At 30.3% G+C, this 27,902-nt stretch overlaps 1 protein-coding gene across 3 annotated transcripts in view; it reads right to left on the bottom strand.

Moving 5' to 3' along the window:
- Window positions 1-27,902, bottom strand: part of sl (small wing phospholipase C gamma 1) — a 76,291-nt gene that overhangs the window by 40,186 nt on the left and 8,203 nt on the right. For all 3 annotated transcript variants that reach the window (XM_076484094.1, XM_076484093.1, XM_076484096.1), the window contains exons 2-14: window positions 26,282-26,431; window positions 25,228-25,366; window positions 18,808-18,889; window positions 16,343-16,423; window positions 9,320-9,409; window positions 7,446-7,547; window positions 6,547-6,662; window positions 5,998-6,083; window positions 5,210-5,330; window positions 3,171-3,256; window positions 1,238-1,320; window positions 876-933; window positions 571-641 (exon numbers count right to left, since the gene is read on the bottom strand). In XM_076484094.1, coding sequence (XP_076340209.1) covers window positions 571-641; window positions 876-933; window positions 1,238-1,320; window positions 3,171-3,256; window positions 5,210-5,330; window positions 5,998-6,083; window positions 6,547-6,662; window positions 7,446-7,547; window positions 9,320-9,409; window positions 16,343-16,423; window positions 18,808-18,889; window positions 25,228-25,366; window positions 26,282-26,431 — 1,265 coding nt within the window. The remainder of the gene's footprint in view (window positions 1-570; window positions 642-875; window positions 934-1,237; window positions 1,321-3,170; window positions 3,257-5,209; window positions 5,331-5,997; window positions 6,084-6,546; window positions 6,663-7,445; window positions 7,548-9,319; window positions 9,410-16,342; window positions 16,424-18,807; window positions 18,890-25,227; window positions 25,367-26,281; window positions 26,432-27,902) is intronic.

The following is a 27,902-nucleotide window of genomic DNA, read 5'->3' on the forward strand; positions in this document are numbered from 1 at the left end:
CATTCCTGTGATTCCTCACACCCTGTATTCTCCCAATCTTGCCCCATGTGATTTTTTTCTGTTCCCAGAAATCAAAATTAAGTTGAAAGGAAAGAGATTTGATAACATTCCAACCATTCATAACAATGTGAAAGCAGAACTTAGTCACATAACAGTTGAAGACTTGCAGCACTGCTTCCAAAAATGGCAGGAACAATGGAACAAATGTATATCAGCTGGGGAAGATTCCTTTGAAGGGGATAACATATAATACTGATGTATGTACATAATTCTTCAAAATAAAAGTGAAGTCTTAGAACCTTTAGATCACTCCTCAAACACATAATAAAATAAACTTATAGAAGTGAGATTGAGCATCTAACATGGCAACTTTAAATTAGTCATTAATATATTTAAAGCAGTCATAATAATCAAAATGGTTCAAAAGGAAAGAATAAATGCAATACGAGTTTTATTTTGCCCAATTTATTGGGTTTTATGTTTCAGACAGTAATTTATGACTAACATCAAAATATTAATATTTAACATAAAAATTAACATGAAATAAACACTGAGAATGTAACTACTCACCCGATCCAGTGGGTCTCGAAGATACAGGATACCATTTTTAACAGCATTGCTTATGTCTGCTTCTGCTCCAGCTTAAAATAATGAAATTTTAGATTTTTTAAACATTTCCTAGACAAACCCTTCTTATTTCAAAAGAAAAAAGACTGAACCATTTGAATTTAAAATATTTCTTTTGGTTTACAAAATGCAGGAAACTTGACACAGTTTTCACTTTATAAACCACCAGTCCTTACAATACAAATAATAAAACAGAAACTTGAAATATCAAACAAAAACTTGTTCAACTGAAAAAAAACAGGACTCACTATCTTCTGATCCTGTCATGACAACTTTTTCATCACTTCCTTCTGGCAGCTTCTTGTGCTATGACAAATATTAAATACATTGATGAATTACACTGTTCATATCCTATAAATGCTTTCTCCAGCAATGGTTAAAGTATTTCTGATCATTATTTCTTTAAATTCATATAAATCTTTAATTGAATACTCTTTGATACTATAAACATGAATAAAATGTAGACAAAAGTGTAATACACAACTTCAGAGGGAGAGGAAAACACATCTTAATTTAAATTTACTTTATGTTTTATATATTAACTTGAAACTAAATGTTTCACACTGTTTATAAAATTATTATTATTATAAAATAATCATCACAATCTTACCTTAATAATAATTTTTCTTTTTAAGTGAAATGGTGAAGGCATCTTTGATTCATCTCTTTCTACTGATTGAGTCAGTAACATGTCTAAATATACAATTTTATACATACAATGCTTATTTAAATTGTCACAAAAAATGCTATCTACTAAGTATCAGCAACACTAAAACAGTTACACTGAAGTGTAAAATACAAATCTTGTAAAAGTGGCAAAATGTATTAGTTGTATTACTATACTGTACGTTTGTTTTTGAATTTTGCAAAAGAGGCTACACAAGGGCTACCTGTGCTAGCCTTCCATAATTTAGCAGTGTAAGACTAGATGGTAGGCAGCTAGTCATCACAACCTACTGCCAACTCTTAACAACAAAAAGTGGGATTAACTGTCACATTATAATACCCCCATGGCTGAAAGGGCAAGTATGTTTGGTGTTGCAGGGATTTGAATTTGTGACACTAAGATTACAAATTGAGTGCCTTAACCACAAGGCCGTATCAGGCCTTACTGTACTGACTGCAACTACACTAACATCCAAGTCTTTTTAATATTCCTGGAAATATTTAAAATCACAATAATCATGAAATCTTCTTTCTTTCATGTATGTTTCTATTTAAAATTTGAATTAATAAATGGTAAACATTTTGCCACAATTCACAATAAAGATTTCTGGTTTTTAATATAACTAAATTTTAAGTTTTGACCATAATTACTAATATTGAACACTTTGTAGAAAAAAATAAAATTATTGCTCTGTTATGTTTTTATTGTAGTAATTTATTACCCACTTTGTGAACAGAAGAGTGTGTGTGTGTGTGTGTGTGTGTGCGTGCGTCGTGCGCATATGTATGCACACAAAACATTGCAGGAATATTGTTTTTTTTTCACTAGTGAAATTTTATAATTAAGTTTTGTAGAATGTTTTTAAACACTTTTTTTATTGTTTGTGTAAAAACACAAACCAGTATAAACCTGACAGTATCTGTTCCTGAACTTCTCTGGCTCTTATACATGTGATGTTTATAATAAAATTATTTTATATTTTAAGAATCACAATTTTTAACTGTTTTTTCAGAATTATTTTTTGATTTCCTGATATCTAATACCACATCTTAAAAATATAATGAGGTACAAAAGTTAAATAGTTTTACACAATCAAAAAACTAAATAAGTTTACTCTATAGTATAATCAGATATTCACAGAATAATGCTAAAATTACAGTCACCAGATAGCACCTATAACTCATTTCCATAACTATTATGTTGCAGTAGGAGACTGTTAATTTGTAAATTGTTCCTTGTCTGAAGTCTTAAAACAAAGACTGTAAATGATTCTGTTACAAAGATTGTTGACCCTTAATCAAATTATTAGTCAGCCAGCCAACTATTCAAGGAACATTCCTATAAGAAAGGATCATTGTCAACTGCTTGGATGGCAAAATTAGTCCCATCATGGAAATTTCAGAATTTTAGACAGTAAAAAAATGTTGATGATTCAGTGGTGAAGTCATATTGAACCAAGAATATTCATCCTATAGTAACTTTCAGATTAAACTACCATTTTGATTTTGAAATATATTAAAATGATAAAGGCTTGTTGCCAAACACAGATTTAGAGGAAACCAAAGCTGAAGAATCAAGTGAAAAGGGAAGTAAGGTTATTCAGAATTTAATTATTCTGAAAAAAATAATCAGTTTTATTTTTGAGGAAAGTACACAGCAAATTTGTTTCATATCTTATACTAAAGCAAATTGTTAGTTTCAAGATCATATCTCTTCATATTGCCAACATTGATGTCAAATTATCATCATTCAACCAGCCTATGATCATATCTGTCAAACAAAATAAAATTCAACTAAAAGCCCTATAAATATATTAAATCTATGGTACAAATAGCATGGTAAATTAAAAATATGGTCAAAAACTCATTCTACTTACCCCTGAAAACTTCTTGAAAAGCACTAGCCATGTTCCTTTGCTGAGGTAGAGTACAGTGGTTTTCTATTGACAAAATTACTGGATAACTGTATAAGAAATATTAAACCAAAAATCTTGATGCACAGTAATAACTGCATATGGTTTATTACATGTCACTGAAACTAGAGAATAAATCATTTATTTATGCGTGATTATCACAGACATTGAAATATGAGGTAACTCCATGGTTCTTTAACTGGTTAAAAAAAATGGAATGATATTTACCTTCAAAGGAAGAAGATAAGCCAAATTCTGCTGGTTTAATTCCAGCTCAGATAATTAATGACCAAACTCGTGTATTTATAGTTTCTATCCTTCCTTCATTTCACTATGATGAAACTGTGTAGTTATATTATCAGTAAGGTGAAAGCAGTGAATATTTACATTTATTTTTGTGTACTAATTATATTCTTTCCACATTTCACTTATTTTCATTCATCTGTTCTTATTAGTATGTTTGTTTTCCAAACATTTTGAAAACAATTGCAGATGTGTCATGCTTTAGTTTTTCAATGATATTTTTAACCTAAACAGCCATGACAGACATCCCTAAATTAAAACAGCTGACAAAATGAAGACCAGTCAGCATTATTTCCTCATATCAAAGTGGATTATTGCTGTACAAATGCTCCTACAGGTAAGAGTTAGAACATGTTTAGTGGATTATCATGGCTCAGACTCTGAACCTTCCTACTTAAAACTTAATGGGCTAACTACTAAGGACACACTTAACACTTGTTTTTAAAAAGGATAAATATAAACTAACTGAAGCATCAAAATAGTGAAGAATTCCATTCATTGCATATTTATTATTTCATCTATTAAAATCTGCAATTCAATCACAAATTATTACAAGTTTCTGCTTTATGAATGCATTTCACACTGTTTATTAAAATTAAAAATGTAAATGTTTATATTGTACTAAACCATACAGGAGTGATTGGAAATATATACAAGGCTTTCTAAATTGTACATAAAAATGGTTGATTTTGTGACAGTTTTGTAAATTCTTGCTAAATGAGGTTAAAACTTTTATTATGTGTAACTAATTAATTTTGTTTTAATAACTTTGTGTCTGTAATTACAAATTCTTTACTACGTTAAAAATTATTTCATGGCCAAGGTAATATGTATCATTTGGGTAAGACTATTTTCCTTGAAACAACAAATAACGTAACTTAACAAAAATCATACATCATTAAATTTCAATATAGTTGAAAAACAAAGTGTAACATATAGATAAACACAACAAAAGCAGATAGAAGTTCATGGACTTGCAAAAGATATAACAGCCTATATATGTAAAAACGACTCGTTTTGGTTGAGAAAATTTTTTACGTAGAGGAGCGAACAACATTTCAACCTTCTTCGGTCATCGTCAGGTTCACAAAGAAAGAAAGAGGTAACATTTAAGCATGCCCTCTACATTCCAACACTCAATTACACAACCCCTTTCAACATTGTGGTCAGCTTCCGGTCAGTTACTTTTCTTTCTTTGTGAACTTGATGATGACTGAAGAGGGTTGAAGTGTTGTTCGCTCCTCTACTTAAAAAATTTGCTCAACCCAAACGAGCCATTTTTACATATATATTTTTCTCTACAAGTGGGTTTTCTCGACATCACTGATATAACAACCTGTTACTAACAGCACCAATTCAGTATGTGCCAATGACATATAATGGACACTGCTATTAATGACCAACAAAGCAGTTACTTTAGGTCATACAGAATGGACATTACTAACAAATTACAATTCCGTTTGTTCTGTTTATATATAATAGATAAAAATGTACATATATAACTGAAATATGAAAATTATTTCAAAGTTATTACAGAAAATTGGCTTTTCCTTTACAATAACTCCAAATCAAACTGTTTTGAACATCAAAAATTCAAACTTTTTAGGTTGTAGTAAAAATATAAAATATTTACTGAGTAACAAAATAATACATAGAATTTTTATATCATATCTGATTAATCAGTTTAATAAAATACTTACTCTGAAGCTATAAAGGCATGTTCTTTAATAGTTTTGACTACATCAATAAACTTAATTTTGGTAGTAAGTGTATGACCATGATAAATATAAGGCATTCCTTCTGGACCATCCCAGCAGTCCACTGAAATGTACAAATGTATATTTAGAAGAAAAGTACTAACATACTAACAACAATTTTGAAACCTCTTAATGTGGAAAATAAAAACATTAAAATGTTTTCATATTTCACACAGATATGCAACAGATATTTTTAACCTAGTGAAGCATATGGAACACAAAGTTCATATAATTAAATTACTAAAATAATACAATCTTTAATCAAGATAACTTTCAGCAGTTATAGTTGATAGTTTAAAAATGTGCATTAAAGTTACATTTAAGGTAATAATCAATTTCTGTAAAATCAGAGAATGCAAATGCACCATAACATTGTATTTTACGAAAATATTCTCAATATCTCATGTTATAAATCATATATTTTGTTGTTTTTATAGTATGTAGAATAAAATGGACAGCGTTTGTAATTAAGCACAAAGCTACACATTGGGCTATTCATGGTCTGCCCACTACAGGTATCAAAGACCAGTTTCTAGCATTTTATGTCCACATACATAATGTAATAGTGAGGGGCAAAATGGACAAAATACATATCTTAAATTTTTTTTCACATAAAACTTTTTCTTTTCTTGAAGAAGTCAGTTATAATAAAACTATACAAATAATATAAAAGATTCACTACAAACAGATTAAATTTCCACAAATTTTTACTATATCTAAGGAATATTCACATTCAATACAGCGGCATCCCATTTGTAAGCATCTGGCATAAGCTTCCATTGATGATTCACTCTTCACCTGATCCCCTGTGAGGTATCTAAACATGGTAAACAAATGTGAAAAAATTAAAAACTTTTTCTCTCTCTTATTTATCACTAAGCTTTTTTTTTTTATTATTATTTTTCCTTTCTTATCAAAGAATGACATTAAAACATGTCCTGATATAATATCTCAACAAATACAGCATCAGATATTACTGGTACAGGGTGGAATATCACAAACACTAAGCATGCAAAGTATGGTTCAGAAATTCCACAATTTTTGACTCATCATTTCTTAAGAAAAGTTGAAAACAACATTCTACACCTAGTTTTACTTGAAAAAGTTAAAACAATTTAATTTTCAATTTGTTTTCCATATGGCTACAAATTTTAACAACATAATTGTAATTATTATTTACAGCCTTTTATTTGTTGATAACAAACACTCTTATGCAAAGTTTAGTGTACACACAAAACTGAGAAGCAGGAGAATGTGAGCTAAGAGTAAACAGAACTCACGTGTTGTGTGATGAAGCTATCCAGTAATGAGACAACGGTCTCGTCATATCTTGGTTCACTTCATCATGTTTCTTGTCCCATATTTCATTTTGTTTAGAAAATAAAAAATCTAGGAACTAAAAATAAGAGATGAAATAGTTACTTATTACAACAGGAAATTGTTAGTTGAGAAAGACAAGAAAGGTTCTCCCTTCAGAAAACACTAAATAATTATACTATGAACTCTTATAAAATTTTCCCTTTTCAAACAATGAATAAAAATGTAAAACAATTTATTATTGTCACTATGTTTATTCACAACATCACAACAAGTGTAAGTTTGATTAGTTTTCAAAAAGAACACAAGTTACCTTACATCTGACAACAAGTAAATATCCTTATCGATGAAGTACAATTCTTCCACACCAGCCTTAAGGATTTAAAAAGTACTTGTAAGTGTTAAGTATGGTTCTGGATACTTCCCATGAAGTTGTGGATATCTCACATACAAGTTCTAAGCAAATCTACCTCAGTTATAAGAAATATCCATGAGGATTTACTTCATATAGGACTTCTAAATAAATCTAAATGCCACTACCTTACTTATATAAAATATCCTCTTGGGTGTTCCAACTGAGTATGTGGCTGTCTCATACACATATTACAAACAATTCTAAATACCAATACTTCACTCATAGGTAACATCCTTTTGGGTGCTGCAAATGGGTATCCTATATACAAGTTCCAAATAAAGCTACCTCAGTTATATAAAATATATTGCATGTTTCACATAAGGATATGGTTATTTCATATACAAGTTCCAAACAAATCTACTTTAATAATACTTAATAATCTCTTAGTTTCAATTCATGACTTCATGGATACCACAGACAAAAGATTAACTGATCAACAACACCTACCTCAGCTACAGTAAAATATGGTTCTTGGACATCCCTCATAGGATCTTGAAGATATTCTCTCATGAACTTGCTGACTTCTTGTTCATCATCTGCCAATGGGTCCTATTCAAAATTTAATGGGTGATGATCAAGACAAAGTGACTATCTATACAATGAAATATTTTAAAGTTTAATGCCATGTGAATGGAATTGAAGATTTTCACCAACATAAAGTTTACTTTCATTCTGAATTTATCAAGAGTATCTTCACAAAATTTAGTAAGCTTTTACTACACATTACAAGTACATGGAACTAGAAATAATGATTTTTTATGTAAATACTTGTATGTGAATTCACTGAGTCAATCTAAAATGGACTAGTCTAAGATGGTGCTTCTTGTCAGGAATAGAAAACAAGTTTCCATCTCACAATTTTCATATTTCACTTTCATAACCTCTAAAACCACTTAAAGGAAAATCATGATGTTTTAAGCAGTTAAATTTTATCCATCATTTTTCTCTACCCTAACAACAACTTTAGTACAATCAGCAATGCAGAATAAAATGTAAAACTGAAAAATATGAAATAGATCTAATTCACCCTTTTTCTAGAATGAATGCCTATTGTAAAAGAAATTAAACACTGTGTTCTTACAGCCCAAACCAAACAGATATTTCATAACTGGGTTCATTTAATTTTATTATTTTACAGTTGCAATTAGATCCTCTCGGATAACTCCAAAAGCCATTTGTCACAGCCAAACAGCTTCATGTAAAGCAGAAACACCTCATAATTGAATTACAATCTTGCCAAAAAGGTATACATGCTAGGATATTAAGTATCATAAGAAAATTTTTTCATTTAGAACCAAGCAAGTTCTTAATTTTAAAATTTAATTTCTTTTTATAACAAGTAATTTAGTACTTATGCCTAAACTCAGACCTTTTGTTATATGTAGATAAAGCATTCAAACATCTTTTTTTGGAACAAAATACTCTTAATTGTCATTTTAAATAAGCATTTTAGTACCTAAAACAATATGACTTAAAGTACTGTAATTTAACAGGTTTTCTAATTAAGATACAAACAGGTTAAAAATATTCTAACTTTACAAGCAGAAAACCACAAAGGCAAAAATAAAACTGAGGACCAATAATTTCCTAAATTGAAACCTAAAATGAACTAACTTCCTAATGAACCTTGAAAAGTATTCATCTCTAATGGATATGAATAATCCAGAAGCAAATGTCAAAATTACTGTTATTTTTTTAGAAAGACAGTATGAGAGTAGGAGCATGGTATGCACATTTGGCTTTCTTGTTTTTATTTTAGTAAAACAAAATGTTGAATAATGTACATTTTTATACATATAATTGACTTAGTAATACCTATAATAAGTGTAATTGACGGAATACTCAGAAGATTATATAGGGATAAAAAGAAAATCTAAAATTGGCAATTCAGAGTAAAGATTGAAAACTTAAATATTTCTTTTTTGACATTAAAAAATAAACTATAATACATTAGTAAAATTTGAATTGTAAACTACATTTTGACATCAAGTTTACAGACATTTACTTATAATATTGTTTACTTAAATTGCTAATATAATTCTGTAAAAAAGTTTTAACATCAGCTCACTGACCAAACCATACACAAGGTTAATACATTATTCTCACCTTATGTAAATCAGTTAACTTAATCAACCTTATATTCACACAGTTTCAGTGTAAAGTATTTACAATGCAAAAATGTCTCCTGATGTACAAAATTTAATTAATCTAAATATTTATATTTTGCATTCCTCGTTGATCAAACGTTTCACATTCATCACAATCTTATGTTTCTTGAACATCTGAGTGAACAAGGAATAAATGTTTATCAGCTACAATACCTTCTGTTCATTTCTTAAGAAACCCTGAAACTCATGAAGAGTAATCTTCTTCCCATCACCAGAGAAGCTAGACAAGTTTTCACTGAAAACCTGAAAAAAAATGTACATGTACATCATTACTTCAATTGTAAACTCAAACACAATCAAGATATATTTTCTTCTGTATATTCACATATACAAATCTAAAAATTACCTGTATAAATATAAACCATCATTAACTCTTCCAACTTGGTGACATTATTGTTAACCATTTCTACATTGGCATACAAAAATTCATAACTCATAAATAAAACTATCAGACAAAAATACTTCAAACATGGATTGCAGTAACTAATGAACATTTTTTAACCTGGAATGAATTTCATTTTTCTAGTAAAACTTACAATTTATAATAAAATAAAACTAGCATATGACTAAGCTGTATATTGTTCTAGTAATAAAAGAAATGTAAGGGAAAGGAGATCACAAATTTTCAAAATAGAAGATATAGTAATGATTAAAAACTACTGCCCAATATGTTTGTGTTTACTAATAACATTTTAATTTGGAGAGTTTCTAACCATTATATTTATATTTCCTATAAAGATGTATATTATGACAATAAAATCTGACTTGAACACCAGGTTAACAAATGTTTATTAGCAGGAATATAACCAGAGTTTATGCATTTACCAATTTTCCTGGAAAAACAAAATTCAATAAACTGTCTGTACCAATACAAACGGGTATTTATCTTACAATACCTTATTTATATAAGTCATATCATTAATCCTATTAGAAATTATGTAATGCTGCTTTAAGAAAGATATGACAATCTCTAATTTCATATTGCAATATAAAAGCAAATTAAAAAGTAATAACTTATCAAAATTAAAACAAACAATGGAACTAATAAAGTTAAAGTCTTAGCTTTGTGTAGCATATGATACTACTCAGTTGCAGAGATGGCAAAAGAGAAAATTACTTAAATGTTGCCAAGCTGAAGAAATTTGTGTGTGAAAGTACTGGACTCAGAGATTTTGCCAAATATTCTAAACTAGTAAAAATACCCAGTTTTACTCAGGTTTTTAGGTTTATATACTGTAGATGACTATATCAGTGTGTACTCTGAACCTATTTTTGCATACAAAAACAGTCAAAAATATTTTAAACATTTTCATTTCACACATATAGTCATGTGAAAAAGTTAGGACACCCTATGAAAGCCTGTGTATTTTTGTAACATTTTTGGATATATAGATATTTAATCTTAATTTTAACAATACTGAGATTATAGGAATATAACTAAACAATTAAACTGAAAAAAGACTAAGATCTTCTGTAAGTGTAATTCTACAAAAATGCATATTCTAACTGAGGAAAACGTTAGGACACATCCACATTTATTCCCACTCAAAATGGCTCAACTCACACAGGTGTATTCACACCAGGTGCACATGATTATAAGATTGTTACTCAGCATTTTGAATGAGGCTTGCCCTATTTAAACCTCAGACATTTAGTTTGGTGTGCTCCTGACTGTTGAAGTGAGAGTGAGCACCATGGTGAGAGCAAAAGAGCTGTCTGAGGCCTTCAGAAAGAAAATTGCAGCAACTTATGAGTCTGGTAAGGGATTTAAAAAGATCCCAAAAGATTTTGAAATCAGCCATTCCACTGTCTGGAAAATAGTCAACAAGTGGATGGCTTTCAAAACAACTGCCAACATGCCCAGGTCTGGTCGTCCAAGCAAGTTCATCCCGAGAGTAGACCGCAAGATGCTAAAAGAGGTCTCTAAACACCCTAACATGTCATCACGGGACTTACAGCAGGCTCTGGCTACTGTTGATGTGAAAGTGCATGCCTCTACAATCAGAAAGAGACTGCACAAGTGTAACTTGCATGGGAGGTGTGCAAGGAAGAAACCTTTGCTCTCTAAGAGAAACATCAAGGCCAGACTGAAATTTGCCAGAGAGAATGTAGACAAAGACCAGAACTTCTGGAATAATATTCTTTGGACAGATGAGTCCAAAACTGAATTATCTGGACACCAGAATAGAGGACATGTTTGACGTAAACCAAATGCAGCATTCCAGGAAAAGAACCTCATACCATCTGTGAAGCACGGAGGTGGAAGTGTCATGGTTTGGGGCTGCTTTGCTGCAGCAGGACATGGACAGCTCACAATCATAGAATCCACCATGAATTCTACTGTGTATCAGAGGGTGCTTGAGGATCATGTGAGACCATCTGTAAGAAAATTAAAGCTGAAGCGGAACTGGACCCTGCAACACGACAATGACCCAAAACATACCTGTAAATCCACCAAGGATTGGCTGAAAACTAAGAAATGGAGAGTCCTGGAATGGCTGAGTCAAACCCCAGATCTTAATCCCACTGAGATGCTGTGGTGTGACTTGAAACAGGCTGTACATGCAAAGAAACCCCTCAAACATCTCACAGCTGACAGAATTCTGCATTGAGGAATGAGGCAAACTTTCTTCAGACCGATGTCAGACACTGGTAAATGGCTACAAGAAGCATCTCACTGCATTTATTTCAGCCAAAGGAGGTAACACTAGCTATAAGAGGGTAGGGTGTCCTGACTTTTTTCCTCAGTTAGAATATGCATTTTTGTAGAATTATATTTACAGAAGATCTTGAAAAGTCTTTTCTTCAGTTTTAATTCTTTAGTTATATTCTTATAATCTCTCAGTATTGTTGAAATAGAGATTAAATATCTATATATCCAAAAATGTTACACAAATACACAGGCTTTCAAAGGGTGTCCTAACTTTTTCACATGACTGTATGTAAAAACACTTTTTCTATGTGGTTTCTCACTAGTTTGCCTCATTTACAAAGATAAGCATGCATGTGGATAAGTAATAATACACAGGTGTACCTCACTGCAGTCCACTTCGAATTACTACAGATGAGACTTTGGGGGAAAAGGTGAGTAATATATCATCTAATAATCGTTACATGTACTTGTTAGGGAATCAGTGAATGTAATATTGCTATCGATGTGTATGAAGTGTTGCTTTTAAATGTTTTCAGCCTTACTTTGAATAATATCGTGAACATTTACACATTTTGTTATTTTTTCAATACTTACGAAGACAGTCACAGTCATTGAGAAATGGTTTTACTGAAGATCATAGGAAACAAGCAAAAGAAAGATGCAACTAGACTGATATTCTGGTCAGTGCTAACATTGTTTCAAGAGAGAGAACAGATTCATTCCTACATGCATCTTACATTATAAAGACAAATAATGCCCATCAGATGACTATAGCCAGTCTACATTCTACGACCAAGAGCCTGTGAAAAATATGCTACTTCATTTCCTGTGTTACTTTAACAGATAGACTGCCCACATTTTCATTATGTGTACAGACCCTTTAGGAGCTGATGCAATGGTTCTTCTCATTAGGTCACTTACACTACACATGATGACTTACCATGCACATCAGAAATACAGAGGATTTTTACATTAATTATACATGTAATTCAACAATTCAGACTCAGATTAAGTTCATTTTCTTAAATGATTTATTCATCAATCTTTGTGGGACATAACTACTGGTTACAGGATTTCCAATAAAATAGTCACATAAAAACATGCAAACAGCAATCCTAACAACACAATTTATTTGACTAACTACTTCAAAAGTTTCCTACACATTTTATACAAATGAGTGATTTTAGCTGTAGTTGTTTGATGAATTCTTTAAACCATGAGTTTGACAATCAAAAAGTCAAATTACTAAATATACAATAAAGACATCCTCTCAGTAATAAATAGCACAAAAATAAGCCTGCATTTTCAATTTAAAGGCAAAAGATTGCTATGACAGAGATGCCAACCATTATGATTTGAGTGTAATCATATTTTGGTGTATACATTACGACTATACGCTCATACAGACATATATTACGACTTGTTGCAACTCCCAAATTATTATATATTATATAGACCTATACAATAAAGTGATAAATTGTTCCCAAAGGGCTTGAAAGGGGTGAAAAGAAAATTTCTAGTGAGATACAAATAAATTTTCATAAAAAATAAAAGACATAGTCTAAATGGCTACTTGCAATAATCATGTTTGTGCTTGAAATAATAAAAAAATATTTGTATCTCCGACGCCTACCAATAGTTTAAGTGTGGTGCTTCTTCATACTGGGTACTTGGGAGAATCCATAGTTACGTCATCAGTGCTTGTCAGCCAATCAACGCTTGCACAGATGGGTATTTCTCATTTTCTAAGCGACATAGAAACACCAATGTGATCGCTCACAAAATGGAAAATAAAGAGACCTCGTTTACCAGATTGTCTCGTTTCTGGCAAATCTAAAACTGTGAATCAAAAATTTAGGAAAGAGTATAGTGCAAAATATCCGGTCATTGCATCAAAAGTCAGTGACAGTCATGCGTTTCGTACAGTTTGTCACATGGATTTTTCTATGGCGCATGGCGGGATAAACGATTGTTCCAGACATACAAAATCGGCATCTCACCAACAAAAGGCCGAGGCGAAGACAAAAGTGATGCAGATAATGAAATGTATGAGTAAGAATTCAGAATATGAAACCATAAATGCAGAAGTGATGTTCATGCAATTCGTCATTGCTCATAAGTTACCCCTAGCTGTAGCCGATCATGCAGGACATTTATTCAGAAAAATGTTCCCAGACTCTGATATAGCGAAAAAATATGGCTGTGCTAGAACCCAAACTACAGCCATTGTACAAATGTTGGGTTGTGAAGATGACAAAATGATTTCAAGTATACTTACTAATGGTGTTTACACTTTAGCTACAGATAGATCCACAGACGTGAATGACTCAAAACTGTATCCAGTGGTTGTACAATATCTTGACCCTTTGCTTGGAAAAACTGTTTGTTCTCTTTTGGCAATGGTGGAATGAAAAGAAGCTTCAACGGGAGAGAATATTTTTAAGCTTTTGGACCATGAATTGACAAAGAGGAAAATTCCATGGGAAAACTGTTTTAGTTTTTTCTTCAGACAATGCCTCAGTTTTGTCTGGTATATGTAAAGGTGTGATGGGACATATGTCAAGATGACAGCCTAGCATTTACTTCATGGGCTGTGCCTGTCACCTCATGAATATTGCTACCCAGAAAGCTTCCAGAGAACTGCCCTGCCCAGTTTCTGATATACTGATAGATATCTACTATTTTCTGGACAAAAGTGCTAGCAGAAAACATTTCAAAGAGTTTCAAGGATTGTATGACAAAGAAACAAGAAAATTTCTACAACCTGTTAACACCAGATGGCTATCACTTGAGGTGTGCCTCAACAGAATATTGGACATGTGGAAGCCATTGAAGAAGTATTTTCACTGTGAAAAGGAAAAACTAGATTCAAAAGGATCTAAACGTGCAGCTCAGTCAGGCAGTAAGACTAACAGTCAGGATATCCTCTCAGCCACACAGGTACACAAGACAACAGTCTCCAAAAGTAGACAAAGAAACATTTGATGCAACTCAACATATGTTTAGGTAGTCTGAACTAAAGAGGAGACAATCAACGAGAAAAGAGAAGTAAACGAAAGCTAGCAAGGAAGTAACCAAGAAAAGTTATGTGCAGAGCAAGTTAGATAAGTTAACAGTTTTCTTGGACAACAAAATTAATTTGTTATTTTATCTTTTTCTTCAGTCTGCAATTCCTCTATTTGATATTGCAAAGAGAAGAACCTTGCATACACATTATGCATACAACTCTGATTACACAAGTTAAAAATATACTTATCAGATACATCAAGCCATAATATCTTGAAGGCAACATCACTGAACTTGACTACAACAATGAATCCTTACACAAATCTGATGAAGCAGTTTCTATTGGAAATGCTGCCAAGGAATACATTGTTAAATATGAAAAGGACCTGGAACTGATCAGCTTCTACACCAGTGTGAAGAAATACTATATTGCAGCTACAAATTACATGATGAAACATTTCCATCTAAATGATGAACTTCTGATTCACACAGAGGTTGCTGATCCAAAACTGAAAGTCAACAAAGATTTCTCTTCTCTACGCTTCTCAACAGACAGGTATCCTGTCCTTATCAATACACATGAGCATGACACTAGTGACAAGTTGGAAGGGCAATATTTGAACTATCAAACTGATATTTTCTCAGAAACTTCCTTCAGTTGAATGTTGACAGGTTTTAGGTTCAGTTGTCTACAGTCAAAGAAGGGGAAATGGCAACCAGAAGTATGACATTCTGTGTAGGGTTATGCTTGGAATTCTTAATCTTCCATTCTAATGCTGATAGTGAAAGGATATTTAGTTTAGTGACTAAAAACAAAAAGCAAGTTCAGACCAAACTTGAGCACCTCAGTTTTGAGCAGTATTATAAAACACAAGATGTGTATGCAGTCAAATGGACAATGTTGTTGTAACTCCCAACCATCCAGAGACATTCTTATGAAAGCAAAGGCTGCAACAGCTGCAAAACTATTACAATAAGTGTCATAAACATGATATAAACTAGTCCTTACACAAAGGCTTTTCCTGCTTACTGTTTGTGCATGTTCAATGTTGTTTTACCAGTATGTTTGTTACTCTGAACTAAATATTACATAATTTCAAAAGAATTTTTTTAAATTTATTTATTAAATACACAAAACAGTCATAAATGAGCAATCTATTGCAATAATAAATAATAAGTTATAATAATAATATATTAATAAACAGCTTAGAGACATTGGTTAGGCCTAGTAACTGCAAATGATAAAGGGCTCTGTCTACAATCATTACACTCAGTTATTTGAAATAGTTGGTATCTCTGCTATAATTAAAACTTGTAGTTATATATGTAAAAGCAGCATGTTCATTTAAAGTTCTTTAGCAATTTCTGTATTTGTATTTCATTAAGTAGGAAATAACAGTGTAAATATGATATATCACTCACTTCATTCAGATTAAAAAATTTTGGAAATACCATGTAATGAAAATGACAAGTTCTAAAATCAACTCCTAAAGATATATATAACATTTAAAACTTACTTTGTCATCAAATATCACATTATGATACAATGCTGCAAAAGCTTCAAAGCCAATTTCCCCACCTCTTCTTGCATCTACTTCCTTAAATATTGAAAGGTTTAAATATTCATTATAGTGAACAATAACATAATTTATATTTAAAACTAAAGTAATGTAAAACATTCAAAATTGTAATAAATATTCCTGAAATGCATATAATGTAAAATACATTGACACTTAACATGAAAAGAACAGATTTTTTTTTAGATCGTATTAGATCTTTTGGAACAGCAAAAAACATTTATAAACATCTGTGGCTAGTTTAAAAGATTAAAAAAACATAAAAAGGAGAATACATTCCATTCTTCTACAAAACATCTGTCAAGTTTAAAACTTAATAGCAACAACTTTTTAAAACCAATAATTAAAAACTAAGTTTCTGAAAGATGAAATAACATTCTTCTGTGGACCAAATAATAAAAAAAAGGTTGAATACAAAGGCATTATTAAACAAAACACTGAGACATTCCTATTAAAACAAAGTTATTGTACATTATACAGTGTTACGTACCAGCTGTACATGTAACACAAGATTGTGTATATAATACAGTGTTCTCTTGTATACTAGACATATATACAGCATTAGAATACACTTATTTTATATTATGCAATGTTCTTTTGGTACTATTTAAACAGCATTAAAATAACAATGTTATGGCCTCTAAAATACTACTTAACCAATAACAGCCTTATAACATAGTTACTGTACATTTTGCAATGTTCTCACTTGCATGTTTGTTGAACTTGTTTAATAAATAAATTTTTATTGTTCTTTTGGTAATGTTACTACAAATATCTGGAAATTCACTGTTTACATTGATCCTAAATATCCATACCTAAAGCACCAACTTTTCAGTTTTTTAAATTATAAAAAGAAAATATGAAACTATGTGAAAATAAACATTTATTATTACATTCTGAATTTTGTAAACAATTTAAGAGTAATTTAAATCTACGATTCATCAAAATTAGTGTAAAAATAGTTAATAGTAAGATTATAAAATTCTCTAAGAATTTCAGATACTTTGTTTAGCCTATGATTAATAACTAAAAATATGCCAAGTTTTGAAGTTATCATCAAACAGTGATTTATGTCTTTTGAATACTGCAGGTGATGAAAATGACTACAAGTGAATCTTAGATTTTCAATGTTAAATAAACATGCACTACATATAAACCACAATGGCTGAAACTACATCTAAAAAAACTAACATGATCAATAACAAAAAAGGTCTAATATCCAAGTAGCAACTCAATGGAAAAATATTAAAAAATGTGTTTTTACCATGTTTTTTAATACAAATTTCAGGTCAATGGGGCTCAAAAGAAATAAAATGGAAGATATTCACATTTTATTAAGGGAGAATGTTATCGTGTATAATAGATTTTGGAAAAAGCAACCAAGATGATTAGAAAGTTATTATAGCATATCAAACCACTCATTAAGACAATTTCATCTTGATTATTATCCTATTTATATATTTTGAAAATAAAATATAATTATTCTACTACTGAAAAAGATAACGGTATAGATTTTCCTCATAATTTACCATAATTTCATATACTAATCAATTCCTAAGCTTTATAGGTTAAAATAAATTATGACATCTTTGACATAAACAAGACCATTTTACAAATGTGTTTTATAAAACAAGATCATTCCACAGATTTGTTTTATACCATATATAGTACTGCAAAATAACAAAATAAAGCAGTCAGTAACCTCAAGAGGTAGCCACTGATAAAATAGTTTCACATCATAGAACATTTAAAAAAAAACTACAAAGCCACATACACTAAAACAATTCTTAAATAGTCCAAGTCCATTTCTTATGTCATTAAGCACTGTACAAAGATATTTCTTTGTTAAAAAACAAGTTTGAACACAAACATTTAAAACTGTGAATTTCTCATTACAATAAATGACTGGGAAATTCCAGCTTTGTTTTTTTTTCTTCTTCCCAAAAACAATACTATTAGAAATTAAAATATACAAGCAGATTCATAATCTACATGAAACCTTGTAGTGGTCAAGCATAATTTTTTAACACAACAGCACCCTCTAAGCAAAATGTTATATATTCACCACTTTATTTGATTTTGTTGACCACCATGACCTAAGATTAATATCTGACAAGTTACTTTTTTTTTTATAAATGTATTTCAATGAGATACTACTTGAGAACTAAACCTGATACTGACATTGGTTACAGGTCTTGTCAGTTGTATTTTACTTATGTCCAGAATTTTAAACAATTTTTTTTTTGTATAATACATTTTGTATCAATGATTAAATACCTAATTGCACATTAATTTGAACTCTTAACACAAAATAAGACAATTGTAATTTAGGAAATTTCTTTTATATATATAATTGATAAAACTCACTAGCATATCACAAAATAAAATAATTTTTCTTTCCTTACCTGGAAATGTTCCTTTAATTTGTTGTTAGAAAGTTTACAATTTACTTTGGGAAAGAATCCCTTCAAATCTTTCAATGTGACCCTGTACAATAAACAGTAAAATAAAAACAAAAATAATTATGCCACACAAAGTAAAAAAAAGGAATATGTACGCAAGTGCAAAAACTACCTTTTGTATTATCTACATTAAGGAGTTAATTTAAGTTGATCAACCACATTACTGGGATAATTACTTTATTATTTTTTAAACACAACTCTGAAGATCCTCTACATATATGTTTGCACAAAGAAGGAATGAGAAGAGTTACTACTGGTATATTTAAATACATAAAAAACTGTTACCTTTTAATACCTTATTTTGTTTAAATATTTTGAAAAATATTCTCCAATATTTCTTTTTAATGCTACTCTTTCTTTTATGAAATTAATGTTTACAAATAAAAGAACTAATATTTCAGTACTAACAAAAATATCTCCATCAACACATATTTATGCTGAAATAATGTAAAAGTAACCAGAGAAAGGAAATGTAGCAGTGACCACAGAAGCATTACACAATAGTAACCATATAAGGGTTATGGTTAAAGATCACAGAAGTTACACACCAGTGACCTATAAAGAATTAAGTACCACTGACCACAGAATGGATGTGTACAATGTCCCTCCCATCCAAAAAAGGCAACATTGCAATAATCACAGAAGTGTTGTGCACAACTGATAACAAAATTTAAATGCACCATTACTTAGAAATATTATGTGACAGTGACCAAAAATATTATTTTTCAGTGACACAGAAAGCATATATACAGTAACTATAGGAGATTTATATAGCCATAACCACACAAGTATTATGTACCACTAAAAATATGTTACATACCAATGTTCAGAAAAGGGTTATATAGCAGTTGTATACAGACTAAAAACTTATGTTTGGTTACTTAATGTACATGAACTAAACTAGAACACCAGTTTTCCATAATGTTGTAAAATAGACAGGATTCGTAGTATTATTGAAATGCAATTTTCAAAATCTTACTCAGTGCTGAAAGTCAAACAAAAACACTAGGACAATGAGAAACTGCTCAATATTCATAACATGGATATGCATAATTTCTTAGTCTCAGCTATGACAAGATGAGAAGTTTAAACACCATTTTTAAAACTCTATTTGGAAAAATTATTACGTAAAGGTTTTTGGTAATTTTATAAAAAACATGCTAGGTTTAAAATTGTCTATTTTTGAAATGCACTAACTTAAACCTGTGCATTATAATAATCTAAATTTACACTCTCAGTTAACACCTATATATATAAAAACAAATTGTGTACAATGTAGAAACAATATCAATAATGTGTAGCTGAGCATTACAAGAAAGCTATTATTGCTTCTCCATGACATTAATTAATAGGATTTCAAGGGAGTGACAAAATGAAATAGGGCTGAAAGCTTGGAAATTAATGCATTTAGGGGCAAAGATGAGCTTTGGTTTAGGTTAAGCAACCAATTATAACCACTTGCTGGTGATGAGGGAGAGTAGGTAAGAGAAGCAGATGGAATCACAAGAATCACTAACTACAAAGTCACCTTGATAGGAAAGTTATCAAGGTGACTTTGTAGTTAGTCATGGAGATAAAGTAGTATGTGGAATAAACAGAAGCAAAAAAATACATTTATGTTATTCAGGAGCAAGGGTACAGGATATAAGTGATAGAACCTGAGAGATGGTTAAGGGTGTTAGTAGCAATGTAGTTGTTATGGGACATGTTGGGGCTAATAATGATAGGAAAGATAGGTCTGAGGAGCTTATTGGTACGTATATAATATTGATAAAGGTATTTAAAGAAAAGGGTCATAGCTTCAGTTTTATTCAGAAATATTGTCAAAATTAAATTATAGGGATGAGGTACTAAGTAACTCACTAGGATTAAATGTCAGGCTTAGATCAGTATATACGGATGAGGAAATAGCCTGGTTCAATTTGTGGGATAATTTTAATAAGAAAATTAATCCTTTGGGAATGGATGGCTAACATTTAAACAAGGCAGGGGCAAGCATGTTAGTAGTGGTTATTAACTCAGTTGTAATGGTAATTTTAAACTAAAGAGGTTAGGGCTTTGATATTAGTAAAATATGAAAAAATATACCTGGCAGGAAAACTTGTACAAGAGGCATAAAACATGAACATATTATAAAATTTTGATTACTTCCTACTACTGTAATGCTTGGAGTATTAGAAATAAAACTGACAAGTTCAGAACAGTTTTGGGAACTGAGGATTCACTGAAACTTGGTTGGATTTGACCAATTTTGATAAGAATTTTTTTTAAATACCATGCTACAGATTATATGCTAGATATAGAGTACTGAAAAAGTAAAAGGAGCAGCTTTATATGTGAAGAATGAATTGCCTCTTGTTGAGTTAGAAAATAAAGGAAATATCATGGAAAATAAAGGATGGTGTTAACAAATATAAAAGAAAAATTATGTAATTTAGAGTTGTTACAGACTACCAGTTCGCAATGTGGAATTTAATAAAAAGCTGTATAATGAGTTCAGAATGGTAGCTGAAAAAAAATGTTAAGAAATTTTAATTTTCAGGATAAATTACTGTAAAAACTACACATCTGACAGTGAGGGGGATATGTTTTTTGGAAATGGTTAAAGATACTTTTATACACCAACTGGTGATAAAACCTACAACCACAAGCTACATTAGATTCAATATTAGCATCCGACATGAATATGATAAACCAAGTTGTGGTTGGTGAATATTTAAGTACAAGCAACTATTGCACTCTTAGGTTTAGAATTTTACTGCATGTGGAATTAAACAATAGTACCCTGATTCTACACTTCAGGAAAGCCAATTTTGATGGGATGAGACATGATCCGTCTTCTGTACATAGGACTACAAAATTTGGAGAGGATCTTGAACAGATGTGGAAAACATTTACAGAAAAATTAATAAGCATGCACAAAAACAAAAAGGCAATGGAGTGGAACAAACCAATATCATTTAGTGAAAGTTTAAAAAAAATCATATTAGAGATAAACATAATAAATTCAAGAAATTTAAATTTAATGGAAATAATTGCTTAGAAGACAATAGAAAATCAAAAGAGCTGGTTAAAAAGACAAAAAATGAATTTGAAAAAAAACTGGCTAAAAGAGTTAAATCAAGCAAATTCTTTATATAAATGATGGGAAAGCAAAATGTTAGGATGTAAATCGAACCTCTTGAAAATGATAGTGAAAAGCTGATCTCAGAATATTACAAGATGGTAAACTTATTACATTCTTTTCAGTTTTTATGTAGAAAGATACAAGTATTATGCCTAAACCAAAAACTTTTTGTACGGGGAAAATATTGATGTAAAATATATTTACGTTCTGAAATTGTAAGAAATGTTTGAAAACCTAAAAGTTGAAAAAAAAAACCTTGACCAGAGAACTTTTGTTTTAGAGTTGTAAAGGAATTTACACTTTTTGTAAACACACTAGCTAATATATGTTTATAGGTCACTGAGTAATGAAAGACTATTTGAAGACTGGAAGTTGGTTAATGTTAGTCCAATATCTAAATAAGGTGATAAACATTGTCTGGGCAATTATAGCCCACTTAGTCTTACAACAATAGTTAGAAAAGTTTCAGACAATGTAATTAAAAATGTATTTCAGAGTCACTTAAAGCAGTTTGATATAGTGTCAAAGAGCCAGCATCATTTGACTAATGAAAAATCTTGTTTTACAACTTTTATGACATTCTTACTGCAAGAGTTTATGAAAGAAATACTGTCAATTTGGTTTACCTTGATTTTCAGAAAGCATTTGATAAAGTGTCTCATAAGACTTCGTACTAAAATGAAATCTGTGGGTGTGGAAGAATGTTACTAAATTGGTTAGAAAGTAGTAAGAGATAGAATTAGATCTGACTGGATCACAGTTACAAGCAATGTGTTTCAGGGCTCTGTATTGGGCCCTCTGCTGTTTGTAGTTTATATTAATGATATTGACTCTGGAATAACTAACAAAATTTTGAAGTTTGCAGATGACATTGAGATTTTTGGGGTAGTTAACTGTATCAAAGATGCTGAAAACTTACAGGAAGATTTAGATCATTTGATGCATTGGGTGCATACATGGCAGATGATATTTAACTATCCAAAACATAAGGTGATGCATGTAGGTTTTCAAAATTCAAATTATGGTTACAATTTAGATGAAACTACATTAAATACTGTAGTTGAAGACAACTGCATTGTGATAAAAAGATTACTTAAGTCATCTAAACAGTGTATTGTAGCTAGCAATAGGGCTAATAGGATCTGGTACCATCTACAAAAATACTGAATACAGGACAAATTTGTCTTACTGTATAGATCACTTATCAGGCTTAATCTAGAGTGCTGTTTACAGTTTTGGGCTCCCTTTCTCAATAATGAAATTTAATTGTGGGAGAAGGTTTGAAGAAGAATCACTAGGATGACACCTGGGATAGTGGGATTGTCCTTTAAGGAGAGATTAAAATCTCTGGACTTGTTTTCTCTGGAGAGTGGAAAGATCAGAGGGGGTTTGACTGAGGCATTTAACATTATTAAGGGTATTGATAATACATAAACATGTATATCCAAACTTTTGTGTGTTTAGCAGAGAAAACAATAGGATAAGGGGTCATAAATTAAAATTTTAGCAGGGATGGAGTCATCTGCAGTTTAGACAGTATTATGTTCTCAAACAGGGTAGTTGGGTTTTGGAATGAGCTACTTTCAAGGGTAATAGAAGCAGAAAATTTAACTGAGTTTAACAGAAGATTGGGTGAATACATGAGTAGTAAGGAGTGGTTCTAGTTGAGAATTGGAAGGAAGATCCTTGATGAGCTAATAAGCTTTTTTTCGACCCTTTAAAATTTTATGAATTTATAGTCTAGGGCTAAGTATAACAGAATGCACCATTCATCAGTAATGCACACTTTTACTGTCAGTCTCATCATTCATCTGTAGCAATCAAACTCTGGTACATAACAAGTAATTTATTTGTTACAAATAGTTCTCAACTTTTCAAATTTTGAAGCCATTTACAAATTATTCTCAACTTTAAAGCAATAATTAAATGCCAGGCCAAATACTTTAATTAAATTTTGTGGAAATATCAAATGAAGGAAGATTTTTTTTTTTTTTAAAGAAGCAAATATTAACATACTAATATTTGTTTTACAATATCTCTAGTTCTAACAATGTCTGGTATTGCAAAAGGAAATATCTAACTCTACATGGCTTTCATACAAAATTCTGTCACCAAATTTTGCAGTTTTTTTTAAATTGTAAAGCTTCATGTGAGATGAACTTTCATTCAAAACAATCTTAAGTGCTGGATAATTCACACCTAATGTATGAAAAACATTATTTTACAAAAGCAGCCTGTGAAAAGTGAATATTTAATGGGAAAATCACTAACATTACTAAATTTAAACTCTAAATTTAAACTCTTAAATTGTGTACTTATTACAACCAAATCAACTATGCTACTTACCATCAGGACACTTTAACACTCCTAATTATATTTATATACAACAGTAATAATTACATACAATTAAATTTTGAAGCACTATCAAGACAAATGAACTATTTGAATAGTAAAAACCACTAGTGATAAATATTTTAACACAACCACATGCTAAGCAACAAACATCTATAGCATACATTTTCTTTCTCAACAAACAGGTTAAGCCTATTCATTTGATCCACACATTTTGAAATATTCTATAAGTTATGACTTCAGTTAAGCAACATTACTAAAGAATACCTGACATCAAAAATAAAATATAATTCATAATAATCATAATTGGGAGAAGATTAGCTTCTTATTCTTAGATAAGCAAAATTTAATAAAACTTATAAAATTTACAAAACCATATATTTAATAATAGCTTTTCTAAACAAGTTTTCTGTTAATTTTATGTAACATGAAAGTTTCAAAACTTATTTTTATGAACATCAAACTTTACTTCAAGTAAAGTAACCAAACGTGTATTCAAGTCTACTGTTCGAGTTAAAATTCTTACTTCTATCCTTAGCCTTTATCTATTTTTAGCTTTAGAAGCACAAGAAAGTTTATTTTTTTAAGCAATGTCATGCCTACTTTGTACATAAACATTTCTGAAGCATTCCAAATTTCTAGTCTAAGCACTCCAGAGTAAAGTACAGAAGTAACCAGCCAAAGAATTTAGAATTACATAGTACTTTGAAACATGGTTACTGTATACATAAAAGTAGCACTGAAACTAATTTTCAATTTCTTACTGGTGATTTAAATAACAGTTAGAAATTTAAAATTATGTTATTTAGTTTTATCTGAATCATCCAGCAGATAAACTAAACTTGCTTCAAACAAGATAATTCATCAATTTACAAACAACTTACACTCCTCTTTGGCTTTCCATTCCGTAGAATTCCTTGCGAAGCCAGCGTTCAACCTGGAGAGGGTAGGAAGCTCTAATTGTGTCTTGTGCAAGATAAGCAAGCCCTCGTATCCACTGATCACAATCTTTATTTGACATTGCTTTACAAGAGAGTTACAAAAGAATTAAATAAAAGAATATCAAAATAATTATCACAAGATTAACACAGAATTGGCAACTACTAAAGTGGGTTAAATGAGTTACCACCTAAATTGATATCAAATCTGCCATTTAGTGAACAGATATTAAACAATTTGTAAATCTACAATTAGATACAGAAGAAACTGACAGCACACTAATTTGTTTTCTTGTCTATAACAGCATCTGAAGTTTCTTTTAAAAAAGCCTCTTTTTACCTTATACTGAGACTGACTTACTACTAAGTTAAAGTATTATATAGATATTTAAAGAAAATAAGTGTTAATACCTTATATGATGAAACAACTTTTATTGAATAGTTAAATAAAATTTGCTTATTTTAAGCTTATGACTTATATACAGTTGATTTTATTTGCATTCTCTATACTGTAATATGTTCTTTTCTAAATATTAAGCAGTTTAAGAAAGATACAGAAACCAACAGTCTGTCACACCCTGTAGGAAGACTAGCAAAATTATTACTGTTACTATAAATATTACCTGTAATTTGTATGCATTTTAAATTAATGTAAGACCAATATATTTACATATTTATTTGTACTTGCTGGTTTAACCCACTTACAATATGAAATTTGAAAATATACTAGGTGTGTGTGTGCGTGCATGCACAAACAAGCAATTGAATTGTTCCATGCCAATTCACCCAGAAAAAAAGAACTTTAAAGAACTTTTCTCAGTTTGTGTCATAGATTTTCTTGAAAAAATTTTAAGCTCTACTATGTGGCTGAATAAATCAGAATTGAGAAATTTCACATTCTGAGAAGTGAAATACATGAGTAGTAAGGGTTTAACCTGGGTTAAAGCAAAATACTACAATATATAAAGTAAAAAGTTTATAAATGGAAAACTTCACTTACCCACACAAGACAATGTTTTCAAACGAAATGTAGTTCCATATAAAACAACAAAACAATGATTATGGTCATATTTTCGAGCATCTTCTGGCCAACGTTCAAACATTTTGGATGACTTTCCTATTCTCACTTCTTTAAGTTCTCTTAAATCAACTGAAATACAAAACATAGAAGTAATATGAAAAACACCACTGTTTATATTGTTAAGCAAGCATGTTTACAGTGCTGTATTATCAAGTGTACCAAATGTTATCTGACCATTTAATTATTCAAATGAAGAAGTTTCGAAACTTGTTTATTGCACAAGAATTTCTAAAACAAGAGCACACTTAAAAGTTCATGTTGTATGATCACATATCCTAGTGAAAACCATTAATAATTCTGTACAAATGAAAGCTGAAATATTTCTAGCAGTTAATTGAAAAAAGTAGTGCATGAAAAGAAATACCATGGCTTCCATTACATATGTATAATTGTACCAGGGGTTACTTTTATTTTGAAGGCTGAAAGATTTCACTTACATGTTATCTAGCTTTGCCAAGTTTGAATACATGCATCTTTGGTGTGGAAACTAACATGTACTTGTTGCTGCATACTTTGAACACATTTATTGCTACAAGCATGACTGATAACATACAAGTGGCAGCAACAAGCACAGGAATACATTAACACGTGTGCTGCATCCTAATGAAACTTGTACATAATTTTTATATCCCTTGGCTCAGTTAAAAAAAGTTACAGTAACAGAGATATAAACAGGAAAATATATTATGATAAAATGATAAGAAAAACAACTGATATAATAATACAGTTCATATGATCAGTATGTTATAACTTTAAAAACAAAGTTAAATATATAAATATATATAAGAGCTATAGTCAAATTTATAAAAAATTTGAAAATATTTTGTTGTAATTAAGAAAACCAAAACTGTTGAATATTAATTATTTTCAGGTATATAAACTTAGTTTAGGGCTTTTTGGAAATTCTGAAGTATTGTTTACTTAGTCACTTTATAACAGCCTACCAGCACAGTTGTAAGTTTGGCTTTTTTTTTTTAAATTATCTGAATGATAATATATGTGATTGTGTAAAAGTTATTCATAATGTTTATTTCATAAATGTGGAGTAGATAAAAGTACAATGTTATTTATATAAGAGACATACAATTTAAGAATACATACAGTAGCTGTTTACGTACATGAAAATATATATACAAAAGTCAAAATTTCAATTACTGTTTTAGATAGACCAGATAACCTACATTAAATACCACATTCTGACTATTTTCCTGAACCACATTATGCTCAATAATTTGTAAATCTGGTGTAGTTATTTAGATCTATAGCACTTGCATTTCTTTTTCTTTAAAAATTAGTAAAAAAAGTAATATATATGTATATGCATAAAAATATTTCAGTTGGAAACAAATATTCTATCAACTTTGATCTAACCTGATTATTTTGTTTCTCAAATTAAGAGTACTTTAAATCTAACTTGCTGTTCAAGTGTCTTTGAATCCGTACCCAATTGCAACCAAGCTACCAATGTTTAAAAACCTTATTCTACCACAGTAACAATACATTATAAACAATCTGTGCAACTTTGTATCACACCAAACTA

The sequence above is a fragment of the Tachypleus tridentatus genome, chromosome 13 (genome assembly GCF_004210375.1).
Source record: "Tachypleus tridentatus isolate NWPU-2018 chromosome 13, ASM421037v1, whole genome shotgun sequence".
In the NCBI taxonomy this organism is placed as follows: Eukaryota; Metazoa; Arthropoda; class Merostomata; order Xiphosura; family Limulidae; genus Tachypleus; species Tachypleus tridentatus.